We start from the raw sequence: 27,920 nt of genomic DNA on the forward strand, positions 1-27,920 counted from the left end.
TAAAAACTTAGTCATACCTTATGAAAATGAACCAATATGAGAATTTCGTTGGGGCGTTCCCTACTGAGCGACGCGCTGTACTCTCTAGGCCCGAAGGCAGTGATAAATGGGCAAGGGTTGCTAGGTCGTCGCCCAGATGCGACGCGTCACACCGGTGCCCGGGTGTGGTGTCAAATAGGCAAGGGTTCCCTCACTTTGTTGGACAGGTGAGGGTAAAGAAGTTAGTCCAAGACCATAAAATTAGGTTAGCCACTTGGAACATAGGGTCTTTAACTGGTAAGTTGGTAGAGTTAGTAGATGTTATGTGTAGGAGAAAGATTGATATTTTATGTCTACAAAAAGGCCTAATGATGCTCCAGTTAGAAGGTTGGAGAAATGGGAAAATATATTAGTTAAAAGAGGTCGGGGTAGGCTTAGGAAGACTTGGATGAAGATGATAGGAAAGGATATGAATGCTTTGAACCTCACCGAGGACATGGCATTGGATAGAAATGATTGGAGGAAAAGGATTCATGTGGAAGACCCAATATGAATTTCTTTTTTGGTTCATATCGCTGACCCCAATTGTTTTGGGATGAAGGCGTAGTAGTTGTTGTTGTTGTTGGGAAAATCCGACACACATACGAAAAAACATGATCCAAGGATCTGATCAAATGCATAGATCACATCTGAAGGGTTAGATGTGCAAAAAAAACACTAGGGGGTTTTGAACCCCATGAACGTAGCAAACATTTCCCATTTTATAAATTCCATGATTCTTGGAACCAGTGGCGCAATTCATGAATCTGGGATACAAAATTTACAGTCAACCATTTATTTTGCAGAAGCACCTTCAATCCAATTGCATTAAAATCTAAGAGAGAGAGAGAGAGAGAGAGAGAGCACATCATTTTAGTCATATGGAAATGAATAAGAAAATGAATATCTGAATTTCAGAGTTTCGCACTTATACATATCTATACAGATTTCTGCCATGGTGCTTTGATTAGGCCATACCAGATACCACAGCTTCTGATTCCTCCACTGCCTTCTGAGCTGCAAGTCTGGTGAGAACTGCATTGACGTCTGCAAATACTCTTTCTATGGGGCTGTTCCCATCGACCTGTAAAAGTTCAAAAGCTCAGAAGCTGTTGAATACCGGCAGAAAACTACCAAAGGATTGCATTGTTTTTTGTTTGTAAAATAAAACAATGGTTATAACAATACTCTTTAGCTTCTGCAAGTATCTAAATATCTAGGACAGCTTTTCTAGAAAAGCACGACATTCTTAAGACGCCTTGCAGCTACTTCGGAGAAAACCAAAAGAACAAGAATGCGCCATTTAATTGTATTTTCTCGACTTGTGAAAAGATGGGTTGTCACCCTTGAAACTATGGAAGATTGAATTTGTAAAGCAACAAGAAAATCCAGGGGAATGGAAGTCTTTACCAAGAATACTTTTCAGAAGAAAGAGATCGTAACAGCAGATTAGTCTAAAATCTAGTTGAGGAAAAAAAAGCATTATCCTTGTTGCTGAATGCAGCCAGAACTCCATACAGGAATTCAAATGTCACGAATGCTGCACTGTTTATTTTGTACTACAGATTACATTGAGATTAAGAATAAGAGATACATAAGCTGAAGCTCCAGGGTAGACAGTCGACAAACTCTTCCGTTAGCAGAACCAATTCACAGGCCCAAACATAGTGCAATCCATTCAGTGTCAATGCGTGGAAAACAGCCACACATAATTAAATATTTTCCATCTTAAAGAAAGACAGGTTTTACAATGAACTTATCCTAGATGAACAAGATTCATATTGGAAAGTTACCTTTACCAAGATATCCGCATATGTTGACAGTACAGCTTCAACATTTTGGTGATGGGTTTGCAACCGTAATTTTACCTTGACAACCAAAAAGTAAAAAATTTATCGAAGGGTACAAGACATTAATCTGGAGTGTGCAACTCAAGCCAGCAAGTCAAAGCTATAAACCTACCTAACCATGAACAATTTAGTACAATTGTTCTCTTACAACAATTGAAACTTGAGCAATATAAACTAATGTTGCAAGAAAAAACAAATACTTCATCACTTTCTCAAAAACTACTTAAGGATAAAGATAAACATCCCTCATAGTCAGGTGCAGTGTCCCTCAGCAGAGGTGCATTATTGTGCAGGAATGCCAAATAAAATCAATACCAGAGGCACACTTCTTGCCATCCTTCACCAACAATAGGCTGGCTTTGGATATGTGCAATGTAACTGGTTAGGCTCATACCTTCTCCTCAGTATCATCAAACCGCTGAGTAAGCCTTTCTGCTATTTCTTGGGTCTCAGGAGGAGAATACTTCAAGTGGTATATTTTCCCAGTGACAGGATCAAGCCTTCTACCAACCACTCTCTCGATAAGTATCTCTTCTGGGACCTGCAGCACAGAAGCACTAATGCTATGAGACAATAAACCAGAAAGAAGAAAAATGACATTCTATTCATATTGGTTAACCAAAACTGCAGGATCAAAGACACACTAGGCAATGTACTTTATATAAAGAATACATAAATAGGCAAGATGAATATATACAACGTAAACATGTTGCTGAAATAAAAAAAGAAACACACATGCGGATCTACAGAGATTGACCTGAAAAGTGTAAACAAGCCTGTGTAGCACTCATAGTGATCACCGCCAAGCATGGTTAAATGAATTTTCCATCACTGAAGTAAACAAAGGTATCACATACATGTAATGGCAAATGATAACAATCCTGCCATGTTGCCCTCAACAAAGAACGATATTGCACAGGGAAATGAATATTGGGTGAAAGTCATATATGTATACTGACATGGAATGTCCATCTTAATAAGTCAACTAGCATAGCAACATACACGTGTTTTACTAAAAACAATAACAGAAGTATACATAAACCGCAAATAAATACGAAAGAAAGAAATGCACTAGGAAAATGATATACAGGAAGATTTCTTATCATTTTGGGATATTGTAAATAACTGCTTTCGTGTCCCATAATTTTGCTTCCTTATATATCCGATCATGCAGGCACACAAACTCATGAAATTATGGTCCATAAGTTGGGCTACCAAGGGCACTAAAAAATGAAGAAATTATGCCAACCATCCAATGAATATTTTGTGAATACTTACAAGCAGTCAGTATCTGTTCTTAATGAAAGTGGAGGGACGTTCCTGGTGATGGATTTGTTTTTTATTCTACAGGAGCTTTATTTGATGCAACAGTCTTATAGGCAAGCCTGTTATAGAACAGTAATGAGTTCGATCACAAAAAGGACAACACTTCATATCTTGCATTCCTGTGCAATCAGATTAAATTTATGGGGTTTTCATAGGGATCAGAAAAGATTATACACACACACACACTATATATATATATATAGAGAGAGAGAGAGAGAGAGATAATTTTTCATTCAAAAGCCTTTAAGGAAGATCAATGAACCTTTCAGAATGGAAAATAACAAGAGGACATCGGAGAATAAGGGCAAGAAAGCAGATGCAGCACTTCACCAAGAGGACTGTGATGTTAATAGAAGGCTTAGTTGTCAAAGGCGCTAGGTGGTGAGCCTTAAAAAGACTAGGTGAGGCCTAGGCGGATTAGGCGGTACCCCAAATTAAAAAATTTAAAATTTTTAAAAAACATACAAAATATGTAAACAAACTATCGTGGTATAAAACTCATGAGTCATACTATGAAACTTTGGGAGAGGGTGATTGAGTCTAGGTTGAGGAAGGTTGTCATGATATCGGAGAATCAATTTGGTTTTATGCCTGGAAGATCAACTATGGAAGCTATACATCTTCTTAGACAACTTATTGAGAGAAATAGAGAGAGGAACAAAGATTTGCATATGGTTTTTATTGATTTGGAGAAGGCATACGATAGAGTAACTAGGGACGTTCTCTGGTGGACAATGATGAAGAAAGGTGTTTCTCTCAAGTACATTAGTATAATTAAGGATATGTATGAAGGAGTAGTAACCAATGTCCGCACTTGTGGAGGGGTGACAACCAATTTTCCTATAACGGTTGGGTTACATCAAGGATCTGCTTTAAGCCATTTCCTATTTGCTATAGTGATGGATGAGCTTACGAGATCAAATGTGTCGTGGTGCATGTTGTTTGCTGATGATATTGTTTTGATTGATGAGTCTAGAGCTGGGGTTAATGCTAAGTTAGAATTATGGAGACAAACATTAGAAGCAAGAGGTTTTAAGTTGAGTAAGAGTAAGACAAAATACATGGAATGTCGGTTTAGTAAGCAACGAAGTAGGGATGAGAGTGTAGTGAAGCTTGGTGAGCAAGAAATACCGGTGGATGATTGTTTCAAATATTTGGGATCTATCATTCAAAAGTATGGAGAAATTGATGGAGATGTAAATCATAGGATAAAGGTAGGGTGGATGAAATGGAAAAGTGCAACTGGAGTATTGTGCGATCGTAGAATGCCATTGCGGTTGAAGGAAAAGTTTTATAGGACAACTATTAGGCCCGCTTTACTATATGGTACGGAATGTTGGGCTGCCAAGAGACATCATATTCAAAAAATGAGTGTAGTTGAGATGCGTATGCTGAGATGGATGTGTGAAAATACAATAAAAGATAAGATTCGGAACGAGGAGATACGTAAGAAGGTAGGCGTTGCACCCATTGAAAATAAGATGAGAGAGAATCGTTTACGGTGGTTTGGACATATTTGGCGAAGGCCTAATGATGCTCCAGTTAGAAGGATGGAGAAATGGGAAAATATATTAGTTAAAAGAGGTCGGGGTAGGCCTAGGAAGACATGGATGAAGGTGATAGGAAAGGATATGAATGCTTTAAACCTCACCGAGGACATGGCATTGGATAAAAGTGATTGGAGGAGAAGGATTCATGTGGAAGACCCAGAATGATTTTCTTTTTTGGTTCATATCGCCGACCCCAATTGTTTTGGGATGAAGGCGTAGTTGTTGTTGTTGTAAACTACTAAAATTAATAACAAACATATATACAACATAAAATCAATCAACAATAAGCAATAGACAAATAATAACATGTTGACGAACACTCTAAAGCAATTATATTACATAAAAAGATAACTCATACGCTTCCAGATTATATATGAATTAAGTATACAGATGTGTGTTAAAATTTATATATATATATATATATATATATATATTATGTATATTTATTTATATAAATATATTTTTTCTCTTGCTTTATTTTTTTCATTTTCTTTTTTCTTTTTTCTTTTGTAATTCGAACTAATCAACACATGTTGACTAGTCAACCACATAAGAGTCGTTGAGGTCCCAACGGCTCTATTTTGAGCCATTGGGACTCCAACGACTCTCTATGGAGTCCTCCTCTTTTGTGTATAAATACGGGGCAAAACCCCCACATTATGTAAGCTTCTGCATGAAGGTTATCAATAAAATATTATTTATTTTTTAGCTTTTTGACTTGCCCCATGTGTGGGTTTTGTGAGTAAGCCCAAATGTGGCTTTTGGGTATGTTTTGTGAGTAAGCTCATTTGTGTCTTTTGGTGTGTTCATTTTAGCATTGTGGTGGATCTTGGTGGTGGCTTCTGTTTTCTTTACATGGTATCAAAGCAAGGTTCGCTCTTGACTCTTGAAGATTGCATATAGACTCATTTTCCATGCTCGAGGGAGAAAAAAAGAATTTCTTGGTGATTCAAGTGCTCGTGTGTTCGTGGTGGTGTGCTCATACTACTACTCTCTCCTTTCTCATCATCTATTTTTGTTCATTTTTTCTTCTCTTTCTCTCTACTTTATAAGGATGGATGACAATGAGAAAGTCACCATCGTACCCATGAAACTTAATGATACTAATTTCGTAAAGTGGTTGTGGGGATTAATTGAAGGTTCCGATCCAGAGCCTAAATTAGTCCTCACAAAGGTAGAGAACGAAAAAGATGTGCCTCTTTCATATGGAGAGAAGACTATGACTTTAGCCAATTATGAAAAAAAGTGGAAAGAGTGGAGAATGAAGCATGTCAAGTTCATGTCTTGGTCAATCAATAACGTTGATATTAAAAAATGTTCTAGTCTCGCAAAATTTGAATATGCTAACAAAGTATGAGAATACTTTAAGAATATGTATTCTCTTAAGGATATTGCTCATGTGTGCAATCTTCAAAATAAAGTTCGGACAATAACTTAAAAAGACAAAAGTATCAAGGAATAATACAATGAATTGTCCGAACTTTGGGAAGAATTATCTATTCTTGAGCCCAGGTGGCAATGTGCGGAAGATATAGAGCTCTGACAAAAGCAACTTGATGAGGAACATTTCTATCAATTTATAAATGACTTGAAACCGAAGTTTGAAAGCACCAAATTTGCTCTCCTTCATAGATGAAAAGTACCCTCTATTATTGACATTATTGAAGAATTGAGTATGGAAGAGAATAGGTTAAAGGGGCACTCTTTGAAAAATGAAGATGACAAAGTTTTGACCGTCTCTAGACCGGAAAACTACATGCGCCCCTACAAACCACCTCATTGGAAGCAAGAAAATGAGCATGACAACAAGCCTTATCGGAAACAAGGCAATGATTATGATAAGAAAAAAATTATTTATTATAACTGTCATGAACCTGAGCACACTAAGCCTCAATGTCCAAACTATAAAAGAAAGGAAGAAAAGAAGATGGTTTCAGTTAGCTCTTTACAAGAAACTAATGAAGCACCCGTATCAATGGCTCAACTTATGGAGATTCTCCAACCACTTCTCAAAAGGGCATCTTCTTTAAATGAAGTCTCAACTGGAGCAACAGTTTTATCTTTCTCCGATCCCGATAAAACTCCTTGGCTTCTTGATTCTGGTGCTTCCTTTCATATGACCCCTAATAGTACAATTTTATTTGAATGTCATACCAACTCAAGTACGTCAAATGTTTTTACAGATGGTACATCTCTTGAAATAGAAGGAATAGGGAATTTTGAAAAGATTTTACAAAACTCTAAAAAATTTATAATTCCAAAAGTTAGATATATTCCAAAATTAAATTTAAATCTCTTATCAGTTTCACAAATATCTGACCATGGATATAATGTCTCCTCTTCTGATGGATGTTAGGTACAGAATCGTCAGTCAGGGGAGCTGATTGGGGAAGGCCATAAAGAAGGAGGTCTCTATTACATGGATTTTTTGGAAATACCCAAGGATGTCTTTTGTTATAATGTTAAGAAATTAGAATTGGATATACGACACAAACGACTTGGTTATCCTAATGTATTCAAAATTCAACATTTTTCAAATTTGAAAAAAAAAATTTAACTCTTAAAATTTTACGTGTAAAGACTATTCTTGAAAAAATGAAGAGATTATTATTTCATAAAAGAACTTTCTTTTCTTCTAGACCGCTTGAGCTAATACATTCAGATGTTTGGGGGCCAACACCAGTTATATCAAAGGGTAGATATGCATACTATGTGATTTTTGTTGATAATTTTTCTAGGTATACTTGGATCTACTTTCTCAAACATAAATATGAGGTCTTCTCACATTTTCAACTATTTCACAACTTGGTCAAAAATAAGTTTGAAAATGATATTTTTATTTTTCGCACAGATTCATGGAGAGAATTTTTATCAAAGGAATTTGAAGATTATCTAAATTTTCATAGTATCATACAACAAAGATCTTGCCCTCATACACCACAACAAAATGGTTTGGTTGATCGAAAACACAGACATATTATGGAAACAACCAGAACTCTACTAATAACAAATCAAGTGCCAAAAGAATTTCAGACTGAAGCAACCCTAACTATTATGTATCTCATCAATAGAATGTTTTCTTCTTATTTACAAAATATAACACCAGTTGAAAAACTCTTTAAAGTATCTCCTGATTATGCTAGACTAAGAATTTTTTTATACAAATATTTTATTTTTACTAACAAAAATGATAACTCTCTCTTTATGCTATTCCTTGTGCCTTCATGGGTTATTCAGATAACCAAAAAAGCTACAGGTGCTTTGATCATAAAAATAAAAAATTATGTCTCACGTAATGTGACCTACTTAGAAAAAGAAAGTTGCTTTGACTTTGAAAAAGGGAAGGAAGTAGATGAGTATTTCTTTTTATTTGATTTAAGTTCAAGTCATGAAAAATGTGATTATGAATGTGATCTGGATAGTGGTCTTGATATAATTGATGGATGTGATCGTGATAATAGTCATGATAATATAATTACCGAAGAGCAACCTCATTCAAACAAAAATTATTTACAATATTCTAGGCATAGGGACCTTAACCAAAAATGTGCACTGGAGAAATATGTTGAACCTGAAGTTCATACTAAAAGGTCATTCAGGATTTCCAAACCACCAGGAAAGTTTGTATCTTATAATTCTTTTCTTCAAAATACAAGGCATTTATTGCATTAATTCATTCATATGTAGAACCATCAACCTATACTCAAGCTAAAGAACATTGTGAATGGGTAGAAGCCATAAGAATAAAGTTAGAAGCTTTAGAAAAGGTCAATACTTGGACCATTCAAGATATTCGAAAAGGAAAGAAACCTATAGGTTTTAGGTGGGTATACAAAATTAAAACAAAAAGTGATGAAACTCTTGAAAAATATAAAGACATATTAGTTGTCAAGGGATATTATAAAGAATATGACATAGATTACAAGAAAACCTTTGGCCCAGTCGTTAGAATGACCACTATTTGAACTCTAGTAGCATTAACTTCTGTTCGAAAATGGCCTATATTTCAAATGGATGTTAAAAATGTTTTTCTTAATAGAAACCTAGTTGAAGAAGTTTGTATGGAGGCACTGTTAAAATATATATACTCATGTATATATATATACTCAATCTCATCATACCCGATAAAGGGTATTTTGTAATTTTGCCCAATAGGGGCATTTTAGTCCTTTTCTTTTTGTTGTTTTCTCTTTTTTCTTTTCTTATTTTCATTTTTTTTATTTGAATATGCAATAAATGCATATTGCATTGGGGGTCCCAACTAAGAGTCGTTGGACCCCCAACGGTCACAAATGTGACCGTTGGGGGCCCAATGACTCCTTGTTGGGCCTCCCAATGCCTACTCTCTTTCATTTTTCTCCTACTCTCTCCCTCACTCTCTTGCCTATAAATAAAGGGGTAGACCCCTTTGTAATGTATGGCTTTTTCAAGCCCTTTTGCTTTATAAGATTCTTCTTTCTAGCAAGCCCTTGTTGGCTTTTGTATCTGTCCATTGTGGACTTGTTCTTTGCATCTTGTTTGTGAATGTTTATTATAGGACATTGCCTTTATTTTTGCATATTGCATTACATGGTATCAGAGCAAGGTTGTGCTCTTGTTTTCTTTTAGTTTGGTTCATACTTGGGTTCCCTTGTAAGTTGGCATCTCTCTTCTAGCTTCTCCTATTTCTATTTCACCATGGAAGGTGAACATAAGATTGACCTCACCTTCAAGCTAAATGGTACCAATTACTTGGTATGGACATCCTCTATAGAGAACAACTTCAAAGGCAAAAAGCTTTGGGGCTATAATGATGGGCACCATTCCAAAACCTCAACTACAACTCACCAAAATGGAGGGAGGCCAAGAAAATGCATTAGGAGGAGCACAAATTAAAGCCATTGAAGATCACCAATTGTTGATTGAAGATTGGGAGAGCAAGCATACAAAAATACTTGCATGGTTTATGAATAACGTGGAGTTAAAAATTTGTGTAAACATTGCCAAATTTCACAAAGCTAACGAGGCATGATTCTTCATGAAAGGTATGTACACTCAAAAAGACCTCGCTAGGCAATTTTTCCTCCAAGAAAAGATTCGCACCATTAAACAATGAGACATAAGTGTCCGGGATTACTTTAGCTCTCTTAGTCCCTTATGGGATGAGCTATCTCTCCTAGAACCCAAATGGGTAGATAGTGAGGGTGTTGAGCTTAAAAGGCAACAAATGGAAAAAGAACACTTTTTTCAAATTTTGCATGGGCTTAGACCGGAGTTCGAGCAAGTTAGATCTTCTCTCCTTCATAGATCTAAGCCTCTTCCCCTAGAAGATGTCGTTGCCGAAATATGCCAAGAAGAAACTCGTCTTGGCATGGTTAAAGGGGGAGATGAAGTCTTAGCCGTTTCCAAACCCGGAAATCATGTTAGGACTTATAAGCCTCCTCATTTTGAAAGACAAAATAACTATAATGGCAACTATAAGAAAGCCATATGTCATCATTGTCAAGAACCGGGCCACATAAAGCTCAATTGTCCAAGAATAAATGAAGCTCCAAAACCAAGAGTTGCTTTCGTTGAAGAAAACACACCAAAGAAGGAAAACTCAACAAAAGGAAGGGATTCATTTTCTCTTGCTCAACTATCTGAGGCACTTCAATTGCTACTCAAATCTTCATCTACACCATCTACATTGGGTGTTGTCATTGCCTCCTCCTCTCTTCCAGATATGTCCTCTTGGATCCTTGACTCCGGAGCATCCTTTCATATGACACCTCATGAAAATGGGTTATCTGACTTATGTCCTAATTCAAAAAACTCTTATGTTTCAATTGTCGATGGCACGCCTTTACAAATCAAAAGTTTTGGAACTTTAAGTTTTTCCAAAAATTTTCTTTTACCAAATGTGAGGGTGGTACCTCAACTAAATTTAAATATTCTTTCCGTTTCTCAAATATGTGATCATGAATGTGAAATCTCCTTCTCAACTAAGGGTTGCTCTATACAGGATCTCTGATCCGGGAAGCAGATTGGGCAAGGCCATAGGAGGGGAGATCTCTATTACATGAGCAACTTGAAACTTCCTACAAACTTGTTTTGTAACTATGTCCAAGATAAAAATATTGAAACTTGGCATCAAAGACTTGGACATTCAAGCTTCTCAAAAATGTATTCTTTTCCTTTTGGAAAAAAAAATTGTAATGAGAAACATTTTGTTTGCAAAAATTGTATTTTTGGAAAAATGAAATCTATTCATTTTCCAAATAGAACGTTTTTTATTAAAAGACCATTTGAATTAGTTCAATCGGATGTTTGGGGCCCTTCTCCGGTCATATCGAAAGGTGGATACTCCTATTATGTTACCTTCATTGATGACTTCACTATATATGTATGGATTTATTTTCTTAACCTAAAATCCGATGTCTTCGCCTTTTTTAAGAAATTCCATATGATCGTTAAAAATCAATTTTTAAGTAATATATCTATTCTTAGAACCGATTCGGGTAGAGAATACCTATCGAATGAATTTCAAAAGTACTTAGAAACAAATGAAATTTGTCATAAAAAATCTTTTCCTAGAACTCCTCAACAAAATGGTTTAGCTGAAAGAAAACATAGACACATTGTGGAAACCACTAGGACACTTTTTATTTCTAAAGAAATTCCTAAAAGCTATTGGGCCGAAGCCGCCTTAACATCAACCTACTTGATAAATAGAATGATATCTTTATCCTTAGAAAATACATCTCCATATGAAAAACTATTTGAAAGAACTCCCAATTTTAATAGATTAAGATTTTTTTAGTGTAAATGCTTTGTTCTTTCACATAAAAGAAATAAATTGTCTCAAAAAGCTATTGAGTGCGTATTCTTAGGATATGGAGAAAATAAAAAAGGATTTAGATGCTTCGACCCCAAAAGCAACAAATTGTATGTTTCTAAAGATGTAACCTTTTTAGAAAATGAAAATGGGTTTGAGAAAACTAAAGATATTGATAAAAGTGAATATGCTTTCTTGTTTGATCTTCCTCAAGAAGAAGTGACTCTTCAAGAAGAGATAATTTCTAATGACAATTTGTTAAATGACCAAGAGGATATTCCTCTCAACAATGTTGAAAACGAAAGCGAAAATGATGTCATTGATAGTAGATCGATTCAAACCTATGCTCGGCGTGGTCAACAAGTTCCCATAAACGCTTTAGAAAAATACTTCCAAGGGTCCAACATAGAAGAAACCGCTTTGAGAAGATCCGGTCGAGTCTCCAATCCTCCTAACAGGTTTGTCTCCTATGAGTCTCTAACACCAAAATATAGGTTATGTCTAATTGCGCTACACTCATTCCATGAACCATCTCACTATAATGAAGCCAAAAATATTCTCCAATGGGTTGAAGCCATGAACTTGGAACTAAGTGATCTTGAAAAAGCAAAAACTTAGGAAATAACCTCATTGCCCACTAGAAAGAAATCAATTGGATGTAGATGGGTCTAAAAGTCAAAACTAAGAGTGATGGGTCATTAGAATGCTACAAAGCTCGACTAGTAGTAAAAGGATATGCTGAAGAATATGGTATTGACTATGAGGAAACTTCCGCTCCCGTGGCTAGGATGACCAGTGTTAGGACTCTTATTGTTGTTGGTTCTGTTAAAAAATGTCTATCTATCAATTAGATGTTAAGAATGCATTTTTAAATGGAGAACTAAATGAAGAGGTTTACATGGACCCTCCACCAGGAGTGTGTATTGGTAATGATAAAATTTTTAAACTTAACAAAGCCTTATATGGATTAAAGCAAGCTCCAAAGGCTTGGCATGATAAATTTAGCAATGTAATGACAAATTTAAATTTTCGCTCTTGCTATACTGACACTGCTTTGTTTGTGAAAAGTGCAGGGTCTTCAGTAGTTATTCTTTTGCTTTATGTTGATGATATGATCATCACTGGAAGTGATGAGCAAGGAATTAATGATATTAAGAAAGTTCTGAAAGAAAATTTTGACATGTCTGATATTAGTTTCTTAAGATATTTTTTAGGTATTAAAGTAGCGTACACTCCTCGGGGGTACATTCTCTCTCAGATGAAACTTGCAAATGACATTTGTCTAAAGTCTGGCATCACAGATGACAAGAAGACGGAAACACCTGAAGTTATCAATGCCAAGCTGAGGTTGAAAGATAGAACTCTTCTTGAAGATCCCACTCCCTACCGCCAACTTGTTGGGTCTTTGACATACTTATCCATCACTCGGTCAGACATAGCTCATGCAGTTCACTCTGTCAGTCAGTTTCAACATGCCCCTACAACCGTGCACATGAGTGCAATCTTAAGAATCATCATATACATTAAAACTACTATAACTAAAGGAGTTTTTCTTTCTTCTTTATCACTTGATTTAATTGTTTATAGAGATGCTGATTGAGGAGGAAATCCTAATGATAGAGTCTTAACTACTGGTTTCTGTGTATTGTTAGATGACTATGATTTCTTAGAGATGCAAGAAGCAACACAAAGTATCATTGTCCTCAACGGAAGCAGAATATTGTGCAATGGCTACTACAACCATGAAGCTTTTGTGACTTAGAAGTCTTCTCAGTGATATGGGCATAATCATCTCTACACCTTCGAAGATGTGTTGTGACAATAAAAGTGCAATTTATATCGCAAGCAACCACACCTTTCATGAGCGTACTAAACATATTGAGATTGACTGCCACTATGTTCGTGATGAATATCTAAGAGGGACCATAGCCTTGTCGTACGTTACATCTAAGTATCAGTTGGCAGACTTCTTCACCAAAGCTCTTGTTGCTCCTCGTTTTATGTTTCTTCTCAACAAGCTTTTGATCATGTCCCTGTAAAGCTTGAGGGAGGGTGTTAAATATATATATATATATATATATATATATATATATATATATATATATATATATATATATATATATATATATATATATATATACTCAATCCCATCATACCCGATAAAGGGTATTTCTATAATTCTGCCCAATAGGGGTATTTTAGTCCTTTTTTTGTTGTTTTCTCTTTTTTTCTTCTCTTTTCTTATTTTTATTTTTCTTTATTTGAATATGCATTAAATGTATATTGCATTGGGGTCCCAACTAAGAGTCGTTGGACCCCCAATGGTCACAAAAGTGACCGTTGGGGGCCCAACGACTCCTTGTTGGGCCTCCCAATGCCTACTCTCTCTCCTTTTTCTCCCACTCTCTCCCTTACTCTCTTGCCTATAAATAAAGGGGTAGACCCCTTTGTAATGTATGGCTTTTTCAAGCCCTTTTGCTTTATAAGATTCTTCTTTCTAGCAAGCCCTTGTTGGCTTTTGTATTTGTTCATTGTGGACTTGTTCTTTGCATCTTGTTTGTGAATGTCCATTATAGGACATTGCCTTTATTTTCGCATATTTCATTACAGGCACCACCAAGTCTAAGTGTTCCTAAGGGTAAAGCTCTTCGTTTGGAAAAGGCTCTCTATGGACTTAAACAAGTCTCAAAGGCTTGGTATGACCGGTTTAGTCGAGTTATGCTTGAAATTGAATTTAGAACTTGTTTCACTGACACTGCACTCTTTGTTAATATTTCTGATGCAGGTATTATTATTCTTCTCTGTGTGGACGACATGATCATCATCGGAGGAGATAAACAAGGAGTTGAAAATATTAAAAAAATTCTTAAAAAATATTTTTAAATGACTGATTTAGGCTTCTTAAAATATTTCTTAGGAATCGAAGTTGCTTACTCCCCTAGAGGATATTTATTATTTCAGTATAAATTTGCTTTCGACATTGTCTTCAGGTCTGGCATCATAGATGATAAGAGAGCTGACACCCCTGAGATTGCCAACACCAAGATGCGAATTGATGATGAAAAACTTCTTGAAGATCCTACTCTTATAGACAGCTTATTGGAGCACTCTCTTACCTTTCAATTACTAGACCTGATAATACACATGTTGTACACACCGCTAGTCAATTTTAAAATACTCCTACTTCTGTTTACATGGGAGTAGTTTTGCGTATTATTAGATATATTAAGACTTCTCTTTCTCGAGTCCTCTTTTTGTCTACTTCATCTTTTTTAGATTTAATTGCTTATACTGATGTTGACCGAGGAGGAGATGATCCTAATAACAGACACTCAACCACGGGTTTTTGTGTTTTCTAAGGTGAATCTCTAATTTCATGGCAGTGAAAGAAGTAACAGAAGGTTTCGCTTTCATCAACTGAGGCAGAATATCGGGTCATGGCAACTACAACGATGGAGGTAGTCAGGCTCAAAAGGTTGTTGGCTGATATGAGAGCTCATGTGAGAGGAGCCTCTCACATGTGTTGTGACAACAAGAGTGCGATTTACATTGTCAGTAATCGTATTTTTCATGAATATACTAAACATATCAAAATGGATTGTCACTATGTTCGAGAGGAGTATCTACATGGGACCATTGATCTGCCTTATGTTCCATCAGAATAACAATTTGCATATTTCTTTACCAAACCTTTTGTTGCTTCCCGTTTCCACTTAGTATTAGACAAACTTTTGCTTATTGTACCGTAAGTTTGAGGGAGAGTGTCAAAAATTGTAAATATATATTTATATATTATTATAATATTTATTTATTTATATAAATATATTTTTCTTTCTTTATTTTTCCTTTTTCTTTTTTCTTTTGTAAATTGAGCTAGTCAACACATGTTGGCTAGTCAACACATGTTGACTAGTCAACCACATAAGAGTTGGCTCTAATTTGAGCAGTTGAGACTCCAATGACTTTCTATGGAGTCCTTCTTTGTGTATAAATATGGGGCAAAGCAACAACATTATGTAGGATTCTTGTATGAAGGTTATTAACAAAATATTATTTATTTTTTAGCTTCTTGCCTTTGCCCCTTGCGTGGGTTTTGTGAGTAAGCCCATTTGTGGCTTTTGGTGTGTTCCCTTTAGCATTGTCATAGATCTTGTTGGTGGATTCCGTTTTCTTTACAATATATATATATATATAAACACATAATATTGTAAATTTATAAAATAGATAACTCATACGCTTACAGCTTATATATGAATTAAGTACACAAATATGTATATATAATTACATATATAATATAAACCTATAATATTATAAATTTATAATATATCTTTATGATATGTTAATATATATAATTATATACAATTACTCAAAAAACATATATATGTATGTACAACTGTGCATCAAACCGAGAGACTACCTCGGCTAGGCCGCCTAAGCAGCACCTAGGCTCCACCTTTGACAACTAAGCAGAAGGGTGAAAGGAGGAGGAAGAAGAAAAAAAATAAGGTAAAAAAGAAAAACAAAAGAACAAAATGAGAATAAAAAAAGAAAATGACAAAAAAAAATTTATAAAAACATAACTATGTCCCTGCTACTTAGGCATGGACAACCTAGGTAAATAAACAGGGCCCTACCGCCTAGACCCATAAGCCTAGGTAGTAGCCCTACGCCTAGGATGCCTAGGCGCAGCTTTTGACAACTAAGATAGAAGGACATGGCACATCAATCAAAGTGAAGATAGTTGAAAAGGAGTTGAGTTGGTTTTCTGCTATAATGAGAGTAAGCATGAGCCCTCTTATATTAGTTGTTGAGTGGTCGGCCTTCCAAAATGAGATGCTACACACTTGACCAACCTAACTCGCCTAACCTAAAGAATAAAGAACGAAGAGATAGGAGGCCATGTCTCCCGAAACGGGCCTTCTCCTCGATCAAGACTGGCAAGCAATCAGTCTTCAAGTGGATTGATTGTTCTGTTCTAATGCCACCATAGCTTACCAGGAGCTCCTCATTCATTAATAGAGAAGCAAGCTTGAACTAGGTAGGGCCATGTCTCCCAAAAAACAAAGCCGACATATATATATATATATATATATATATATATATGAGACGGGAGTATCGTTCGCATCCGATTTTGTGCAAAAATCGGGGGCACCAGACCCCTTTCTCTTCTCTCATTTTCTTCTCCCTCCCTTCTCGTCCGTCCACTGACCACGATGAGGTTCATGGTCACGCTGGTGGTGGAGCTTAGGGTGGGTGCCGGACACCTGCAGACGATACTAAGGGGGCAGAGGGGCAGAACAGCAGCGGAATGAGGAGAAGGGGGGAGAACGGCAACGGAAGGGGGCAGTGGAGGGGAATGGCTTTTTTTTTTGTTGGAGGGGGGGGGGGGGGGGGGGGGGGGGGGGGGGAGCGATCTTTCAAAAAAAGCGAAAAAATAAAAGGCACACACGTGTCTGATAACATCAGACCAAATTAAGGTCTGGAGTTACTCCCGTCTCATATACACACACACCTGCATGAGAATGTGTCGATGTCTGCATGTATGTATATGCATTCACAAAACCAAATTCACTGATGAAAACTCATGACAATTGAAGATTACTTACGTCTAAAAGAATAAAAAGGTGAGGCCTAATTTCAAGGTCTTCAAGAGCTGCTGCCTGTGAGCTGCTCCTGGGATATCCGTCCAAAAGCCATCCATTCTCTAAGGCATCACGCTGCAAAAGACGCTCCTTCACCATCTAGGAACAAAAGAGAGAGCTCATGTTATCAAGATATCATAAAGGTTATTCCAAGGATGATTAAGAACTAAATATACCATTACCATGACAACAATTTCATCTGGCACCAGTTGCCCTTTTTCCATATATTGCTTGGCCTGCTTTCCTTTATCTGTACCAGCTGCAACTTCTGCTCTTAATAAGTCTCCAGCAGCAATATGCACCAACCCATACTGCATTCATGAAGTTACGTGATTCAGTTTGTTGTTGCTAACTAATGCAAACATGACATGAAAAATATGTAAATGAGAGCATATGCACTTTATGAATACTCTCCAGTAAAAGAGAAATAAGTATTTCAATGAGTATATATCCCAGTAATTGCAAAGAACACTTTGATTTAGCATTCTAATTTAAAAGCCTTCTGATCAGCAAGCCACTTAGAATTCATCATCCTATTGTAGAAAAAATTTAAGAAACCAAAAGAATTCAGCATTTCTGATGCTTTTCCACAGGTGTTGATTGAGATAAATATGAAGCAGGTGTTAAATTGTATCAAATCATGTATACATATATTTATATATATATAGGGATACATATATATATATATATATATATATGCATATGTATCTACTATTATATATATATATATATATTCTTTATGTAGCCTTAGGGGCATTTCTGTCATTTCCCATTTTACGCATATTCACACTTGTGAATGTGCATGTAACTTTTCTTCTTTTTTTCTTTTCTCTTTTCCTTTTTCTTTTTCTCTTTTCTTTTCTTTCTTCCTTTTTCCTTTTCTTTTTACTTTTTTGACTCAAGGTCAAAGGAGGGGGAGACATTGGACCCCCCTCCAACGGTTAGATTTCTAACTGTTGGAGGGGCTCCAACGTCTAGTAGGAGCCCCTCCTTTTGGTCTCCTCTTGTATTATAAATAGGGCCCTAGGGGTGTATCCCCACTATTGTAACCTATGTCACATGGGTGCGGGTGCGGGTGCGACACGGGTGCGGCGCAATTTTAAAATTTTTGGACACGAGGACTCGGCTATATATATATATATATATATATATATATATATATATATATATATATATATATATATATATATATATATATATATATATATATATATATATATATATTATTTTTTTAAAAAGTGCACAGACACACAGTTTGTGTCTGTGACTGCAGCACTGTGCACAACACTGTACTGTGCCAGACTGTGCACAGCACTGCACTGTGCACAGCACTGCACTGTGCACAGCACTGCACTGTGCATAGCACTGCACCGTGCACAGCACTGCACCGTGCACAACACTGCACCGTGCACAACACTGCACCGTGCACAACACAGACTGTGCACAACACTCTTTTTATTTATTTATTTTTAAATAAAAAATATAAAAAAAAATCGTTTTTTAGGGACAAATGGACATTTTTGGACTCGGTCAAAGTTGACCGAGTCCAAAATGTGGACGGACTCGGTCTCGACTCGTTGACCGAGTCCGACTTGGCGTTGATCGAGTCCAGGCCGAGTCCGTGTCCGCACCCGTGTCGGGGCGTGTCGACTCGGGTGCGGCACCTCCCTAGCCGAGTCCGTGTGACATAGATTGTAACTCATTCTTTTGGGAGCCTTTGTGCTCACCCTTGCTCAATAGATTCAATCTTTTGCATTTAAGTGTTCTCTTTGTACCTTTGTGTACTTTTATTCAAGTGTTCTTGGTGTCTCTCTGTACACGTATCCCTTTGTAGAGCTTGTACTTGTAGTGCACATCTTTGAAAATATTTTTACATGGTATCAGAGCAAGGTTGGGAGAAAAGAAGATTGTGTATTTTGTTCTCTCTATTGGGTGCCTCGAAAAGCGTGCCATCAAGTTTTGGTGACCGGGGTAAAAACTAGTTTCTTCATTCAATATTTTGGAAGCACCCTACATCGAGTAGGACCTTATATCTCCTTGTGGTACGCATCTCTTCTCTTTTTTCTTCTCTCTAATGGGCAAAAAGGACTCACTTCTCTCTTGGCTTCAAATTAAATGGATCTAATTATCATATATGGGCCAGGAATATGGAGGCCCATATCAAAGGTAAGGGTCTTTGGGGATATGTTCAAGGAACTATTCTTGAACCCAAACCTAAAATCACTATCTTTGAGAAAGAAGAGATTAAGTTTTTTGACGAAGAAGAAAGAGAAAAGCTTTTGAGGAATACAATAAAAGACATGAAGAGTGGGAGATGAAAAACTACAAAATCATTTCGTGGTTTTTCTCTTTGGTGGAAACAAAGATTAATGTCAATATATTGAAATTCAAAAAAGCATATCAAGTATGGGAGTATCTTGAACAAATGTATACGTCAAGAGATTCGTGGTTTTTCTCTTCGGTGGAAACAAAGATTAATGCCAATATATTGAAATTCAAAAAAGCATATCAAGTATGGGAGTATCTTGAACGAATGTATACGTCAGTGTTATTAAAAACGCACCTCAAGGCGCAAAAAGCGCGCATCGCCTCAAGGCGAGGGCCTTTGTGCCTTGAGGCGCAACATAAAAGCGTAAATACCCCAAGGCGTATGCCTCAAAGCGTATGAGGCGTACGCCTCATACGCTTTGAGGCGTACGCCTCAGAGCGAGGCGCGCCTCAAGGTGAGGCGTACACGCCTCAAACCCTCATTCACTGTTCGTCTCTCTGCTTTCTAAGATCTCCCTCGTCTCTCACTCAGGCCCTCTCTCGTCTCTCAGCAACGCTATATCTCATGTGCTATTAGTGATAGAATTGTTGAATCTCAAAACCCACTTGTTAATTTTCTCATCCTCTCATTGTTTGTAACAATCAGAACCCAAGTGGAGCAGCACCGACGCACAAATTACTGTTTTCTCTCACTAAACGGATAAAAAGCAGAAGTGGGGTTTACGGGCTCATGTTAATTTGTTTACCAGCATATTGGTAATCTGAGAGAGAGAGAGAGAACCTGGAAAGCTGGAACACAACTCCTCGTTTTTCCTCTTTCATTTGAGGTCTTTGGCACGTTCGAGTTGCCTCTTCACACTCATATACTATGGGACACGGGGACGACCCAAACCGATCCGACGCAATTTTAATTAGAGTCCATGCCACCCAACGACCCAACCCTAACCCATCGACGAGAGGGGATCAGGTCAGAATGTGCTCACGGTATTCCATCAAAGCACTTCTGGATGTTGTTGATCTCAAGATGGACGACATCCAATACTTGTACCAATGAGATGCCCGTCACTTGGATAGACCTCACTATTTTTCATCTGAATCCGAATTCCACTAGGTTAGTTCCGATTAAGTCGAACCTAGATCTGACCCGTTGACATCCTTACTTACATTTCGTTGTTTTATTACTGTAGGAATAAGTCAATGCATGAGGCTGTTTGCAAAGTGAGAAGCTAGAATCTAAGAATGTACGTGAAGTGTGAAGCATTTAAGAAAAGTAATGGAAATTCAATAGTGATAGAAAATAAATGTAAGGAATGCATAAAATGCAGTTAAAGCCTTTATTATTTTAAAACTTGTTTTTTAAAAAATCACTGCATGCATAAATTTAATGTAAAAAACATACAATTAAAATACCAAAGTACAATTCTTTTGGCATGAAAGACACGTTTCCCACATCAGGAGAATCCATTTTTATATTAGGAAAACAATGTTTTCACTTTTTAAGAAGCTTGATTTGCATAAAGTTTTTCAAAGTGTGATATGCTGAGTTTCCTCTTATAAAGTGAGTTTTTAATCATTGTAAGAAGTAACTATAATTTATGTATAATTAATATTTTTTTTTCGAGGCTTATGCTTTGCGCCTCGAGGCTTACGCCTCGCCTCAGATTTTGGTGGAGCGCCTCGCTACAACGCTTTTCACAACACTGGTATACGTCAAGAGACTTGTCTCATAAATATTACCTTCAAAAGAAGGCTTTGACTCTTCATTAAGAAGAGATGTCAGTTAGAGAATATTTGGACTAATTATCGGCTATTTGGGATGAACTTGCTCTCCTTGAACCTAAATGGAGTGGAGAGGCAATCGAATTGAGGCACAAACAACTTGAAGAGGATCACTTTTTTAATTTCTTAGATGGGCTTAGAATCGAGTTCGAACGGTCTAGATATTCTCTTTTATCTTCTTTTTCTTCTCCACATTTAGAAGTTGTTCTTACCAAATTAAGTGAAGAAAAAACTAGATTGGGAATGAATAAAACCAATCAAAATGTATTGGTCGTCCCCTCTAAAAACGAGGATGAGAGAGCTTACGCTGTATCTAGACCAGGGAGCAATGCCAAAACTTATAAACCTCCCCACTTCAACAAGAATCAAGGAGGAAGAGAAAATAACAGACATTATGGAAGAAGAGACTACAGTAAAATCGTGTGTCATTTTTGTAAAGAACCCGGGCACATAAAACCCGTGTGTCCCAAATGAAAAAAGATGATGCCCATGTTGACAACCTTCCAAGAGGAGACACCCTCTACTCCAACAATGCCAATCTATCTCTAAATCAAATTATTGAAGCTCTTCAACCACTCCTCAAGGGATCAATCTCTAGAGCCGTTGCGTCCTCCTGCTCTCCTCCAGGTAAAATTCTTTGGCTATTAGACTTGGGTGCATTCTTTTATATGACTTTAAATGCTTTTACACTGACCAATTATTCTAAAAACTTCTCGCCATCCTTTATTTCTACCGCGGATGGAGCTTCTCTTGAAATTAAAGGAATTGGAGACTTTGAAAAATAAGATTTTTTGGTTCCTAAAGTTAAATTTATTCCAAAATTAAATTTGAACTTGCTTTCCATCTCTCAACTTTCAAATCATGGATGTGATATAAAAATTTTATCACATAAATGTTGGATACAGGATCGTCGGTCCGAGAAGTTGATTGGGGAAGGCTCTAGGAAGGTTGACCTCTATTTCATGGAGTTTCTTCAAATTCCAAAAACCTCCTTTTGTAACATTGCCCAACATAAAGATATACATGTTTGGCATAAACGCCTTGGGCATCCAAATATTGACAAGCTTTCTCATATTCATTTTACTAAAACATTATGTAAAGAAAATTTTAGTTGTAATGATTGTATTCTGGGAAAAATGAGAAGCTTACCTTTTGGTTCAAGATCTATGTTTTCAACTAAACCTTTTGAAATTGTGTATTCGGATGTATGGGGACCCACACCTGTAGTATCTAAGGGAGGTTTTTCATATTATGTTATTTAGGTTAATGACTATTCGAGATACAGTTGGATATACCCTCTAAAGCATAAGCATGAAGTCTTTTCCACTTTTAAGAATTTTCATATAATGATAGAAACCCAATTCAATAGGAAGTTACAAATCTTTAGAACAGATTCAAGGGGTGAGTTTCTCTCAAATGATTTTAAAAGCTATATAGAGAGTAATTGGATCATTCATCAAAGGTCTTGTCCCCAAACTCCTCAACAAAACGGCTTAGCTGAACGAAAACACAGACATATTATTGAAATTACAAGGACTCTACTTATTTCTCAAAAGATTCCAAAAAGATTTTGGGCCAAAGCCGCCTGGCCTCTATCTATCTAATAAATCGTCTTCCATCTAGAAATTTAAGCCAAATATCTCCTTTTGAAGTTTTATATAAAAAAGAACCCGATTATAATAGATTACGAATTTTTTGCTACAAATGTTTTGTTCTCACTGATAAAAATGATAAGTTATCCCCTAAAGCCATGTTAAAATATGTGTATGAGTACACATATATGTATGTTGAAATATAATCCTTAAATGTACATATATATATATAAAGATACGTATACATATATATGTATACGTATCTCTATTTATATATATATATATATAAATATATATATTTTTTCTTCCTTAAATACCCTCAAGGGTATTTCTGTAATTTGTCATTTTACGCATATTCCAATTGGAATATGCATCGTAATATTTTTCTTTTTTGTTTTTTTATTTTTTCTTTTTCGTACCATATTGGGGTGGGAGCCCCCAACGGTCACAAATGTGACCGTTGGGGGCTCTCCACAACTCCTTTTGGAGCCCCCCTTTAAGGCTTATAAATAGGGGTCTTTCCCCCTTGTGTAGGATACTCTTTGGAGGAGCTTATGCTCCATTGTATAGGGTTTTTACCCTCTTCTTCCTTTTTCTTCAATAATATTCAACTTATGACTTTAAGTCATATTTACCCCTTTTATGGGTTTATGTATTAGCACATGATGTGCTTGTGTTGTTCCCTTGAGTGGGTATATTCGCACTTAATGTGCATGTGTATGGGTTCATTATCGAACCTAAAGTATTCAAAGTCACTTTCTAACAAGCCATTACATGTGCTTTCCTTGGTTATTCAGAAACACAAAAAGGTTTTAGGTGTTATGACCTTCAAAATGATAAACTGTACGTCTCAAGAAATGTCACCTTTTTGAAAAATAAAAGTGGATTTGAGAAGGACACAACCTTCCCCGATAATGCTGATTATTCTTTTTTATTTGAATTACTAAATAGGAATGAAGATTTCTTTAGTGATAATGAAACAAATAATGAGAACATTGATAATTAAGCTCCCTTGTTTGTTCAACCAGTAGAAGAAACAGTAAATGAACCAATTACATATTCACATAGAGATAGAAATATGTTTAGAAGTGCGATGGAAAGATATAGTGATTTTAGTGAGCCATCTCAAGATAGCAACTTACAAAGAACTGAAAGAACTAGAAGAAACCCTTCCAGATTTATATCTTATGAATCTTTTTTCCCAAAACATAGGGTCTACCTTAGTGCCATTCACTCGTATGAAGAACCCAGAAACTTCGAAGAAGCTAAAGAAAGATTAGAATTGAGAGATGCAATGGATAATGAACTTAGTGCCCTTAACAGAGCCAAAACTTGGGAATTTCAAAGTCTTCCAGAAGGAAAAAAGACAATAGGATGTAGATGGGTCTTTAAGGTTAAGACCAAGAGTGATGGAACTCTTGAGAGATATAAAGTCTGACTTGTAGCAAAAGGTTATAGCCAGGAATATGATATTAATTCCAAAGAAACCTTTGCTCCTGTGGCAAGAATGGTCACAATGAGATGTTTAATCACTACTGCATCAATTAAAAAATAGAACATATATCAAATGGACGTTAAAAATGCCTTTCTGAATGGGGACCTAAACGAAGAAGTCTACATGGAAGTCCCCCCTGGCATGAATATACCAAAGGGTAAAGTTCTTCGGCTTAGAAAAGCCTTGTATGGTTTAAAACAAGCCCCAAAGGCTTGGTACGGTCGATTTAATAAAGTAATAGTTGAAACTGGATTCAATTCTTGTTATACTGACACTGCTCTCTTTGTCAAAAAGTCTAATGCAGGAATTGTAATTTTGTTGTTATATGTTGATGATATGCTAATAACAAGCAGTGATATTAAGGGAATCAAAAATATCAAATCCACTCTAAAAGAAAGGTTTGAAATGTCAGACTTAGGGTATCTAACATATTTTTTGGGTATTGAGGTTGCTTACTCTTATAGAAGTTATTTTTTGTCTCAAACTAAACTGGCTTGCGAGATTCTTGCCAGGTCCGGCATTACAGATAAAAAAATTTGCAAGACCCCTTAAGTTGTGAGCTAAAAAATGAAGGGTGATTATGGGATTTTTTGGAAAATCCTACTCCCTATCGGCAACTTGTGGGATCACTTATGTATCTTAGTATCACACGACCAAATATATCCCATGTCATACATACTGTAAGTCAATTTTAGCATGCCCCCACTTTAGTTCATATGAGTGTTGTACTTCGTATTGTCAGATACATAAAGGGCTCAATAAACAAGGGAGTATTTCTTTTATCGTCTTGTAATTTAGAATTGATTGAATATACTGACTCTGATTGGGAAGGTGACCCAAATAATCGTCACTCCACCACTAGTTTTTGTATTTTTCTAGGTGAATCATTGATCTCATGGAGATGCAAGAAACAACAGAAGGTGTCTTTTTCCTCAACAAAAGCAGAATATCGAGCCATGGCCTCCACAAATATGGAGATTGTGTGGATTCATCAATTGTTGCAGGATATGGGAGTATTGATCCAATGACCTACACGATTGTGTTGTGATAATAAAAGTGCAATCTATATTGCTAAAAATCACACTTTTCATGAGCGTACCAAGCACATTGAGATTGACTGTCACTATGTTAGAGAAGCTTACTTACAAAAAATCATAGACCTTCCTTATGTGACTTCAGAATACCAGTTGGTAGACTTTTTCAAAAAGGCGTATGTTCCCCAAGATTTAATTTTCTTCTTGACAAACTTTTTGTCATCACGCCCTAAGTTTGAGGGGGGTGTTAAATTGTATCAAATCATGTATACATACATTTATATATATAGAGGGATACATATGTATATGTATATGTATATATATATATATATTTTTCTTTATGTAGCCCTAGGGGCATTTCTGTCATTTCTTATTTTACGCATATTCACACTTGTGAATGTGCATGTAACTTTTTTTCCTTTTCTTCTTTTCTCTTTTTCTTTTTCTTTTTGTCTTTTCTTTTCTTTCTTTTCTTTTTTCTTTTCTTTTTACTTTTTTGACTAAAAGTCAAAGGAGGGGGAGACGTTGGACCCCCCTCCAACGGTTAGATTTCTAACCGTTGGAGGGGCTCCAACGTCAAGTAGGAGCCCCTCATTTTGGTCTCCTCTTGTATTATAAATAGGGGTGTATCCCCACTATTTTAACTCATTCTTTTGGGAGCCTTTGTGCTCACCCTTAGTCAATAGATTCAATCTTTTGCATTTCAAGTGTTCTCTTTGTACCTTTGTGTACTTTTATTCAAGTGTTCTTGGTGTGTCCTTGTACACGTATCCCTTTGTGGAGCTTGTGATTGTAGTGCACATCTTTGAACATATTTTTACAGCAGGCATGCCCAAATATTCTTTCCTTTTATACTTTTACTCATTACAGCATGGAGAAAATGCTTTAGAGTTAAAGGACGTTTTCAACCTGATTAAAGAGTAATACGACCCCCCGGCTATACCGAAACTTAGTTGTTGCTACATTCTTTTGTTGTTAATTAACATCCTTCCATAATTAACAAACTGTGGAGAACTTGTTGGGACAATTATACATCTTCAGCAATATATTAATACAGACAGCATGTCGATATAACGGAAGGCAATACAGAACAATATTGAAAAGGTGACGTAACAACTTACTTTCTTAATTATAAGCTCACATTGTGTCCCTTTTCCTGATGCTGGGGCACCAGATATCATAATCTTTAAAGGCTCGTTCTTGTAGGAAGCCATAATCTGCAAACCATGTATCAGAAATCAAGGGGAAAGTTAGTGTAAGATGCTCCCCAAAGCATAAAGAACAACTGAGTTAAAAGTAAGCTAGAGTGAGCAATTAGTTGCCTAGCACAAAAAGATATTTCTAATTTGTTCGAAGGCTTGATTTATTTATTGAATCGATGGAAACCACATAGAAATTAACAAAAGTTCTGAGGTTTCCATGATTGAAAAAGGATGGGGGGGGAGAGGGGGCGGGTGGTTTGACTACTGGAAACTGGAAAGTCATAAGAAATAAAAAAATAAAAAATAAGTACATTAGATTTATAAAATTTACAATTCAGAATTATTCTACAATGAAGAAATGAAGCTCTAATCGGTAGGTATAAAACATGTGACAACTAACATCTGGAGCTATAAAGAGTGAAGTATAAACCATGTACAACTAACACCTAAACACTGAGAACTACATTTGGCAAACAATAACAAGTCCCAACTAGAAACCGAGTTACCATAATCTTCGTAATTAAAAACTATAAGCATCCTAGTTTTTTTTTTCCCTGAAAAATCTTTGATTTGATTTGGTTTTCCAAACCAACAGAGGAAAGTTTGTGGGTCGTGTCATTTTCTACAGAATTTGCTATCATCTTCCAAACTTTTAACGCTCCCTTTTCATCCAAAAGGGAGAAAGCACTGGTTTTCCAATAAAACAAAAAAAAAATACAAACAGAAATAAAAATGAAAATAAAGGAAAAATCCATCTGGAATACTCTTTCTATATATATATATATATATAAGCCAACAACAATAGCAAAAAAAAACATCGAACCCATTTATTCGTCTTCTCCCCAGACGAACTTAGCAAAGAATTTTGATTAAACAGAGTTAAATGCTCAAAATTCGAGCAGTTATTCGATGCAGAAAGGATATCAACGGCGACCCAGAAAAAGAAAACACTCTCAAAATCGGGAATTCTCATCGACCCACGTCAAGATTCGAAAAGAAATCCCCACAAAAATCATCCTAATTGAAGGAAACCACGTAGGAATATCCCGAAAAAAGAAGAATCAAGTTTTCAAATAGATATTTTAAGCCCCAAAAAAATCAGGAATTTTCAGGGCTCACCGGCATCGATCGAGACGGGAGCGCGCGCCGGACTGCGAACCCCTCCACGTTTAGAGTCTTCCGAGCGAAAATCTCGTCGAGATTGAAGGAAATCCTGAGGGAACCGTTGCGTGAAGAGACAGAATTGTGGCCGTAGGATGAGAGAGAGAGACAATTACTGCAGGGAGGAGAGAGAGAGGGGGCTTGGGCCGCCGGTTTCGCAGTTAGAGCGAAATTGCTCACGCTCGCCATCGCCCTGAGTTATTGAGA

The 27,920-nt window shown here is 36.4% G+C and overlaps 1 protein-coding gene across 1 annotated transcript; it reads right to left on the reverse strand.

Moving 5' to 3' along the window:
- Positions 1-889: 889 nt before the first annotated feature.
- Positions 890-27,920, reverse strand: LOC149847533 (adenylate kinase, chloroplastic-like). The gene is made up of 7 exons (XM_089997078.1): positions 27,672-27,920; positions 26,472-26,567; positions 17,365-17,493; positions 17,147-17,281; positions 2,263-2,409; positions 1,812-1,886; positions 890-1,102 (listed from the first exon to the last, which is right to left on the reverse strand). Exons 1-7 carry the CDS (start codon positions 27,900-27,902, stop codon positions 986-988), a joined length of 930 nt encoding a protein of 309 aa, XP_089853204.1. The 5' UTR covers positions 27,903-27,920; the 3' UTR covers positions 890-985.

The sequence above is a fragment of the Nuphar pumila genome, chromosome 2 (assembly GCF_984573655.1).
Source record: "Nuphar pumila chromosome 2, dmNupPumi1.hap1.1, whole genome shotgun sequence".
Lineage (NCBI taxonomy): Eukaryota > Viridiplantae > Streptophyta > Magnoliopsida > Nymphaeales > Nymphaeaceae > Nuphar > Nuphar pumila.

Coding starts and splice junctions, on each gene's coding strand:
- LOC149847533 (XM_089997078.1), bottom strand. CDS start 27,902: ATGGCGAGCGTGAGCAATTTCGCTCTAACTGCGAAACCGGCGGCCCAA. Junction 26,568..27,671: donor TCCCGTCTCGATCGATGCCG/GTGAGCCCTGAA, acceptor CATGGTTTGCAG/ATTATGGCTTCCTACAAGAA. Junction 1,887..2,262: donor TTGATGATACTGAGGAGAAG/GTATGAGCCTAA, acceptor TTGGTTGTCAAG/GTAAAATTACGGTTGCAAAC.